Source organism: Olea europaea, chromosome 2 (genome assembly GCF_002742605.1).
Source record: "Olea europaea var. sylvestris chromosome 2, O_europaea_v1, whole genome shotgun sequence".
Lineage (NCBI taxonomy): Eukaryota > Viridiplantae > Streptophyta > Magnoliopsida > Lamiales > Oleaceae > Olea > Olea europaea.
The window spans coordinates 30832437-30842422 of NC_036238.1; the positions used below are offsets into that span (position 1 = coordinate 30832437).

General features: G+C 35.4%; 1 protein-coding gene across 1 annotated transcript; it reads right to left on the bottom strand.

Annotated features, from left to right (window-relative positions):
- Positions 1-2339: 2339 nt before the first annotated feature.
- LOC111375486 lies at positions 2340-6578 on the bottom strand. Its single transcript, XM_022998320.1, has 3 exons — positions 5527-6578; positions 4263-4323; positions 2340-2501 (listed from the first exon to the last, which is right to left on the bottom strand). The coding sequence occupies exons 1-3, from the start codon at positions 6576-6578 to the stop codon at positions 2340-2342; spliced, it is 1275 nt and encodes a 424-aa protein (XP_022854088.1).
- Positions 6579-9986: the final 3408 nt, after the last annotated feature.

Below are 9986 nucleotides of genomic sequence, written 5' to 3' on the forward strand. Positions count from 1 at the left end.
AGAAGAAGAATACAACTTTTGGAGGCAAGGAACACGAACTTGAAGCCGATTTCACAAGGATTCAAAGGGGTTTTCAAGGTTTTATTCAAGATTTCAGATTTCAAGAACTTTCATACGGGTGTTATTCTTTCTATTTATTAATTTCATTTTTTTTTCTGTAATTCTTCTAGGCTAAGTTTTCAATTACTAGGTGATCGATGAACCGTTGTTTGTTATTTTAATTCTATATTTCATGAATTTAATATAAAGACTCGTTGTATAATTTGATTGATTTACATGCATTAATTTTTTCCCGCAATTAGTGGCCAATGATTGTGTGAGTGTTGATGACTTATTTCTTACAATCGAGAGAAGTGGAATAGGTTCAATAAGGTGTAAATTAACATAGGGTCCGATAGGGGATAGAGATATACCCCTATGCTTTATGCAATTCTTAAATTGTTCACAAAAATACATGCTTTCTTGTATGTTTGCATCATCCATAGAGATATAGGCTGGTGGTGTGCAAGAATAGGTCTAATATATATCGAGAGAGTATATTGGATAGAATTAGGAACATTAAATTGGTAAATTTTCATCGAATCATTAATTTTATGAAATTAGGGTTTTTATAACTTCAATTGGGGATTCGTGATCATAGTGACTTTAGTTTGATTCATTTTAATAAATTAGCTTTTAAACTTGCTTAATTTCATTTACTTGAGTGTTTAAGTTGTTTAATTAGAGAAATTTCGAAGTTAGGGTTTTTTAATTGAAATTAGGGCTTTTTGCATTTAGACTATATTTTCACTCAATTAGGTTCGGTTAAGGTTAGATTATATAGAATTGAACTACTCAATCTCTGAGGGATGATATTCGGACTTTTAAAAATCCACTTTATTACTTGTTATGAACCGTACACTTGCGGTAATTTTAAATCGAAAGAATTATTTCGTGAACAGTTCTTAACTTACCTCCCAAAACTTGCCAAAAATGACTTAAAAACTCCACATCCCTATTCGACACTATGCTATTAGGAACCATATGCAAATGTTCAACCTCTTTAAAGAACAAATCAGCTATATGTGTAGCATCGTTGGTTTTGTGACACGGTATAAAATGTGTCATTTTACTAAACCTATCTACCACCACAAAAATTGAATCTCGAACTTTCTTAGTCTTAGGTAAACCCAACACAAAATCTATGAAAATGTCAACCCAAGGTTCACTAGGTGTAGGTAATGGCATATATAATCCTTGAGGAAAAACTTTAGACTTAGCCTTTTTACAAGTTATGAATCGACTACGAATTCTCCCAACATCAATTTTCATCTTAGGCCAATAGAAATGCTCCCCTAACATCTCCAAAGTCTTTTGTACCCTAAAATGCCCCATTAGTCCACAACTATGTGCTTCCCTCACCAATAACTCTCGCATTGTACAACTTGGAACACATAACCCGTTTTCTCGAAACAAATAACCATCACGTTTAAAGAACTTATCAATTGCCCCTTTGTCACATGACTTGTAAATATTGGAAAAAATTAAATCAGTTTTATACATGTCCTTAACATGTTCAAAACCAAGCAATCTAACACAATGAAGTTATTAAGGCATACTTTCGAGATAACGTATCCGTCACTACGTTTTCTTTACCTTGCTCGTACTTGATTACGTAGGGGAATGTTTCAATGAATTCCATCCATCTAGCATGCCTCTTTTTCAAATTTCCTTGACCCTCTTGTTCATCGCCCCAATGAAAAGCCACACTTTTCTTAACGACTTCGGTAAGAGGTGAATGATTGTGCTAAAATCTTTTACAAGCCTCCTATAAAAACTAGTCAAACCGTGAAAACTCCTAACCTCCGTATGGTTTTAGGTGTAGGTCAATCTTTAAGCTTTAATCTTTTCTTCATCTATTTCTACCCAGTTAGCACTAACCACAAAATCTAGAAAGACAACTTTTTTCCATACAAAATTGCATTTCTTGAAATTAGCATACATGTGTTCTTTGCTTCACATTATAAGCACATATCTCAAGTGTTCCACATGCTCGTTAAGGTTTTTGCTACAGATTAAAGTGTCATCAAATAAATCACAACAAATTTTTTCACATAAGCACGTAAAACATGATTCATCAGATGCATAAAAGTGCTTGGTGCATTAGTGAGTTCGAACGGTAAAACCAACAATTCATATAAACCATATTTAGTTTTGAATGTAGTTTTTCATTCATCACCTTCTCTCATGCGAATTTGATAGTCTCCACTCTTAATATCAATTTTGCTAAAAATACATGCACCATACAATTCATCCAACATGTCATCTAACCTAGGGATTGGGTGATGATACTTTACCGCTCAGTTATTGATGGCTTTGCGATCTATGCAAATTCTCCATGACCCATCTTTCTTTGGCACAAGCAACATTGGTACAACATATGGACTCATGCTCTCCATTACATAACTGATTACGCCCAAAGAATAATGCCGTAGTTGTAGTATAGTTTTAGGATGTCGTATCTATAGGGAGATGGAAAATAATCCAAAGAATCAAAAGCTAGGATTTTGTTGTGATTTTATGTAAATGTAATGTGTCAATTGAAATAGAATTCAATTAACAATGTATAAATTAAGGAAATTTAAATTAATGCGTGAAGCAGTGAAGAGTTGGAATTCCCTCGATTAGATTGGATCAATCAACGCCAATTTTGCATGAAGATAATCAATTAAAGGTTTTTTTAATCCTAACACTTTAATTGGAATATCTACACGTTCAAACCCCTTTTTAATTCCTTAAGAGTCCAAATCTAGCTTTCTTGCACAACATAATTCCATAATTGTTTATTGAAATTAGATCCAAAATCGATCATATGCCTCAAGCATATGATAGTAAAAGATCACACCAACAAACGGTTTGAAATTGAAAATCAATAAATACTTTGATCATTAGATGAAAAGCACTTGATTGAATTCATGAAAGTCTAATATGAATTAACCCAATCTCAAACATGTCCAACAAACATAAGAAATCTAATTCCAAATTTTTTAACAAAGAAAAAACAAATTACATGCAAGAAAGAATGTTGAAAAAAAAACCAAATATAACCGAGTTCTTTCGTGGCTTCACAATTAATTTAGTTTTCCATGGATTTCTTGAGCCAAACTTGACAGAAAATTGATAGGAGATGGAAGAAAGGCGTTCTTGGACGAGATTAGGGCTTAAAAATGTGTGCCACACAAGTTTCCATAAGCGTTCGCGTCAAAATAGGAATTTGGGATCTCGCCCTCGAAAATACCCATGTGGCCACATGGTTATAAGCCATGCGACCGCATGTTCAACCAAAATGCCCTCAGAAGTTCTCGGGAGGTATCTATGCGACCGCATGGCTTTATAGCAATGCGACCGCATGGTTGTCACTACTTTCTTTGCCTGATAGTTTTTAATATTTTGGCCATAACTTTTCCTCCCAATATCCGATTGAGGTGATTCAAGTTGTATTACAAAGATAACTGAAAGGGCTACAACTTTTCTTCAGATGTCACCTTTGAATTCGATCATTTGAAATGTCAAAAAGAGGTCTTAATATGAGACTAAAAACGGTGAGTAACTTTTTTCAATTGGGAATTGATGTATGATCAAACTTTGACTGTGTTTCACTTTGCTCCCCAAACTTTCATTTACTTTCACTTTTGGTCCTTTTTCACTTTTTCTTCTATCTTCCACCTTTTCTACCAAAATGCAACCTGAATCAAAACATAAATATAATGAGTGCATTTTGGTATCAAATAATCACATGAATGCAATAATTAAGATGGAGAAATATTATTTTTTACATTCTTATCCACCCCCCAACTTGTTTATTGCTAGTCCTTAGCAATTCAATGCAGAACAAGCAAACGATTGATTAGACTGTGGTACAAGTAAAATTATTAAATTCCAACTTAACCGCAATTCATGTTCTTTTCAAACTCAACACCACAAGAACTTAACAATGCAATGATCACCAAGATATTAAAAACACTTGTCAAATGTGTGTGTGTGTGTCAAGCCATAGCCATCTTACCGCCAACCTAACAAATGCAACATCAAGTATGTCTCAAGCTAAAGGTTCAACCCCATAACTCACGGGTATCAAAGTGTTTAGTGTGATTTTCTCTCTATGGAGCTGGGAAATGGTATACACTCATAACTCGGATGCTTAAATATTTATGAATAAGCAACAAACAAAAATTGATCTTGTGATAGACATACTTCTAAATGAGAATTCATCCACTTTTTACTTCAACCATACTTGGGATCAAAGTAGTCAATGTAAAGGGTTGTAATGCAGTTTGAGTAAAGCTATATGAAAGGAGGGATATAATGATTCAAAAACTTCCAATCACATATCCAAGTGTCGTATCAAGCCTTTCAATGGATCACATCAACACATTCTTCATTACTTTCAACCCCCAAAATCAATCAAAAATTTTTCTTTTCTTTTCTTTTTCTTCTTTCTTTTTGTTTTTTTTATTTTTTTGAATAACCTTCCCTTCTTCTAATTTTAACTTTTTTTCACTTCACTTGAGCACTTATCAACTTTTGTCATCTCTTTGCTTCTTTTCTTCATAATTAAACCTCCAACACCAACTACACACTTGGAAGTGAAAAGATGGGCAAATACATGTATAGACCTCACTCCAATGTAAAGAGATAGGGATGGAATAGGTGCATGAAGAAAATTGTTAAGCACATGTGTATTGGCTCAAAATGGCTACTTGGGGTTATAATCATGAAAGAAAATTGGCCTGAAAGGTAAAAATTTAATCCTAAATTGACTGTCATCATTTTTCAAGTAATCAATCATCATGCCACAAATCATGTAATGTTATTCTCAAAACAGTTTCCAATTCCCAAAACCAATGAATGCTTATTGCTTTTTTTAAACTTTATGTTAGCCCTCGATCTTCACTAACTCTCACAAGAAAACTTCAACAAGAAACTCCTCTAACTACATGTGTTAAACTACTATCTTACCATAAGGCTTGTGTGTACAAAATGATTAAGCATATGTCTCTACATCTAGACTCCCATGAAAAATATCAACTCCTAGTAGCATATTTTGTCATTCAAGAACATAAACATGTAGCTAATTAGAGACTTAAAAATTTTAGACCAAAATTCCAAGTAAATCATGCAATTCACAACAAAAATTAAGTGAAACTCTCCCCCGACTAAATATTGCATTGTCCTCAATGCAAAAACATGTTTGCCAAATAAAGTTAAGGAAAGATGTCATCTGAGTGCTGAAGTGAATCGCATGAGTTAAAGTATAGGAAGCCTGAAAGTCTCCAATGGAGAGGGTGATGCAAAAAATGAAAATAAAATGAATGCAATGAGTAATGCATGGACTAAACCTTGAGAGAATGCATAAGTGAAAATAAAAAGAAAGAGAAGGGAACAAACTCCCCTTGGATTGCCTCCCAAGTAGCGCCTTTGTTTATTGTCGTTGGTTCAACCCAATATTGCCTTCTTTAGCCCGTATCCAGCCAGGGCATTGTCAACCTTCGGCACTTTGTACCAAACTCATTGGAAGTAGTCACTGGTGGTGTCCCATAATCTTGAAAATCATCAAAAGTAGCACAAATATCAGCATATTCCCCATTATCATACCTTGTGGAAATTTCAGAATTTAAAAGGAAATAATTTAAAGGGCCGGGGTCAATAAGCGCATGTGCTTCTTCCTCAACGAGTGTATCAATCATGTATGTTTGATGACACTTACCATCTTCCTCAAACTGTTTCATGATGTGAAAGATGTTGACGTCTAAGGTCATGTTCCCAAAAGATAGCTTTATCAAATTATTCCTGCAATTGATAAAAGCGTTAGCTGTAGCAAGAAAAGGTCTACCAAGAATAATGAGAATCTTGGAGATAACATTCACATCTACTTTCACATCAAAAACTAAAAAATCCATAGGGCAGCAAAATTTGTCAATCTCTACTATCACATCCTCAACTACTTCCCTAGGTTTAATAGTGGACCAATCAGCCTGTTGTAGGACCACCGTAGTAGGTTTGATCTCACCTAGACATAACGTCGAGTATATAGCATAAGGCATGATGTTGACACTAGCCCCTAAGTCGAGGAGAGCTTGTAAAATCTCATCGTTCCCTATGATCAATAGGACATCCAGGGTCCTTATACTTTGGTGAGAATTTTGTTCAATTACGACACTCACATGTTTAGCCAAGAAGGTGGTTTTCTTGATATGGTGCTTCCTTTTTATAGTACACAAGTCCTTAAAGACTTTAACATATGTGGGGACCTGGGAAATCACGTGCAAGAGAGATAGATTGACTTTTACTTGCTTGAGGTGCTCTAAGATTTCACTGTGTTCACTAGCAAATTTCGAGGTCGACTTTAGGGCTTGAGGAAAGGGCACTCTAGATGAATTTTTCGGTACCTCCCCACTAGGGGCGCTCTCTTCTATGCTACTGGGATCTTTCTCACTTTCCCTAGGTTTGGAGATTGGTTCTATGACTTTTCCAGATCTAGTGGTTATAGTATTCACTTCCTTCAAGTTGGTCTCTCCTGAACCTGAAGTTTTTGCCATGTGTTACCTCCTAGGGTTTGATTGAGCTTACGTTGGGAATTTTTTATGCTCTCCTACAGCTAAGGCATTAGTTAGTTTGGACATATGAGATTTTATTTCCTTGTTTTCTTCAATAATTTAGGTGATCATAGTCTTAAACTTTTATTTAGTCTTACTCTGTGTCTCTATAAGTGCACGTAGAGTGTCTTCTAAAGAGTTTCTAGACGACGTGAACTGATATGGAGGTGCAGTGTGAGTTTTATTTGGTTGGCCTTCAGATTTCCAGCTGAGATTGGGATGGTTCTGCTACCCAGGATTGTATGTTTCAGAAAAGGGAGAATAAGGCTTTTGGTATGTGCCTAAGACATTGCAGTGTTCCTCATAAACTTCCCTCATCCTAGCGTAGGTAGCACAGTCTTGAGCTGGATGATCAGTTCTACCACAAAAAAACACGGTCCTAAAGATTCAACATGGGATGCATTCTGTGTAGGCTTTGAGTCTTTAGCACGTAAGATTTTGAGTTCTTTAGTAAGGGCATCTACCTTGGCTCTAAGGTCGTCTTCCTCCCTAGGATGATTAATACCAGTGCTATTCAGGTTTCTAGTGGGTCATGAACTATTAGTACTCTCAGTGGCACTAGGTCCAGTCCAGTTATGGGCTTTTTCAGCTAAGTCATCTAGGTAGTCTATGGCCTCATCCGGATTATTTTGCAAAAATTCCTCATTACACATCATTTCAACAAATTGACGCTCCTTATGTAATAATTCCTCATAGAAATAACTCACAATGCGCCAACTTTCATAACCATGGTGGGGACAGAGGGCTTGCAATTCTTTGTACATTTTCCATGCTTGATATAAAGTTTTACTCTCCTTTTGAGTAAAAGAAGAGATTTGCTTTTTCAATGCGGTTGTTTTGTGGTGGGAAAAGTACTTGTTAAAGAATGCTTGAGTGATTTCAGCCCAAGTCCTAATCGAGTGTGGTCTCAATGAATATAGTCAGCTTTTTGCTCTTTCTTTAAGAGAGAATGGGAAAATTTTAAGCCTCACTGCATCCATTGTACCACGTTGATTGTGAAAAGTCGCAACCACCTCTTCAAATCCCCTAATATGGACGTATGGATTTTCATTTTCAAGACCGTGAAAGGTGGGGAAAAGTTGGATCATTCCCCGTTCAAAGTCCATACGGGGCATATTAGGTGGAAATATGATGCATGACGGTATAGATGTGCGTGTAGGATGGAGATAATCGTGCAAAGTCCTAGTTGGTGCCTCTTTATGTTCACTATCAGTCATGATGTTATGTAATGTAATGTCTGTGCCAACATATTTAGTATCAAAGAGAGGGTTAGAAAGTGATTCAAACACTGGTTCAGGCCTCGCAATGAGTTGCCCTTGCTCTTCTCGAAACCTGTTCATAAAACACAAAAAATGAAACTAAATGAGAAATAACAAAATAATTAAGAAAATAAATTAAACTAACTAAAAGAATGTAAAAAGAGGAACGAAGCCACCCATTTGCTCTAGAATCCTTCAAGTATTTGTACCGTCCCCCCGGTAACGGTACCAAAATTTGATTATGCCCAAAGAATAATGCGACAGTTGTAGTATAGCTTTAGGGCGTCGTATCCATAGGAAGATGGAAAATAATTCAAAGAATCAAAAGCTAGGGTTTTGTTTATGTAAATGTAACGTGTCAATTGAAATAGAATTCAATTAACAATGTATAAGTTAAGGAAATTTAAATCAACATGTGAAGCAGTGAAGCGTTGAGATTCCCTCGATTAGATTGGATCAATCAACGTCAATTTTGCATGAAGATACTCAATTAAAGGTTTTTTCTATCCTAACACTATAATTGGAAGATTTACATATTCAAACCCCTCTTTAATTTCTTAAGAGTTTCAAATCTAGATTTCTTACACAACATAATTCCGCAATTGTTTATTGAAATTAGATCCAAAATCGATCATATACCTCAAGCATATGATAGTAAAACATCACACCAACAAATGGTTTGAAATTGAAAATCAATAAATACCTTGATCATTCGATGAAAAAAACTTAATTGAATTCATGAAAATCTAATATGAATTAACCCAATCTAAAACATGCCCAACAAACATAACAAATCTAATTCCAAAATTTTCAACAATAAAAAAAAAAAATTACATGCAAGAAAGAACGTTAAAAATAATCAAATCTGACCGAGTTCCTTCGTGGCTTCACCAATTAATTTAGTTTTCCATGGATTTCTTGAGCCAAACTTGAGAGAAAATTGATAGGAGATGGAAGAGAGGTGTTCTGGGATGAGATAAAGGCCTAAAAATGTGTGCCAAACAAGTTTCCATAAATGTCCGCGTCAAAATAGGAATCTCGGATCTCGCCCTCGAAAAATACTCATGCGGTCGCATGGTTATAAGCCATGTGATGACATGGTTCAACCAAAATGCCCCCATAAGTTTTCATGAGGTATCCATGCGACCGCATGGCTTTATAGCAATGCGACCGCATGGTTGTCACCATTTCCTCCACCGGACCGCGTTAAGTATTTTGGTCATAACTTTCACTCTCGATTGAGGTGATTGAAGTTGCCTTGGAAAGTTAAGTCAAAGGGCTACAAGTTTCTTCAATGTCATCTTCTAATTTGATCATTTATCATGTCAAAAAGGGGTCCCAATATAAGGATGAAAATGTAGCGTAACTTTTTTCGATTGGGAATTGATATATGATCAAACTTTGATGGTGTTTCATCCCTTAGACTTCTTTTCTCATCCGCTTGACATCTGACAATTTCAAATCTTCATCATAAGGTTAGACACAAGTTTAAAGTATACGCACTTTGGTCCCCAAACTTTCATTTACTTCCACTTTGGTCCTTTTTGCTCTTTTCTTCTATCTTCCACCTTTTCTACCAAAATGCAACCTGAATAAAACATAAATATAATGAGTGCATTTTGGTATCAAATAATCACATGAATGCAATAATTAAGATGGAGAAATATTATATTTTATACTCTTATCACACTCCCAACTTGCTTATTGCTAGTCCCTAGCAATTCAATGCAGAACAAGTAAATGAACGATTAGACTGTGGTACAAGTAAAATTATTAAATTCCAACTTAACCACAATTCATGTTTTTTTCAAACTCAACACCACAAGAACTTAACAATGCCATGATCCTCAGGATATCAAAAACATTGTACAAATGTGTAAGTGTGAAAAGTCGCAACCACCTCTTCAAATTCCGTAATATGCACGTATGGGTTTTCATTTTCAAGATTGTGAAAGGTGCGGAAGAGTTGGATCATTCCAGATTTAAGGTCTATATGTGGCATATTAGGTGGAAATATGATGCATGACGATATTGATGTGCATGTGGGATGGAAATAAACGTGCAAAGTCCTAGTTGGTGCCTCTTCATATTC

Bases quoted from the DNA above. Each gene is read 5' to 3' on its own strand.
- LOC111375486 (XM_022998320.1), bottom strand. From the start codon at position 6,578: ATGGCAAAAACTTCAGGTTCAGGAGAGACCAACTTGAAGGAAGTGAAT. The intron at 4,324-5,526 runs GTTGACAATGCC...CCTTTCATATAG, and splicing joins TTTGGTACAAAGTGCCGAAG to CTTTACTCAAACTGCATTAC. The intron at 2,502-4,262 runs GTAAAAAGTGGA...ATCTCCCTATAG, and splicing joins TGATCCCAAGTATGGTTGAA to ATACGACATCCTAAAACTAT.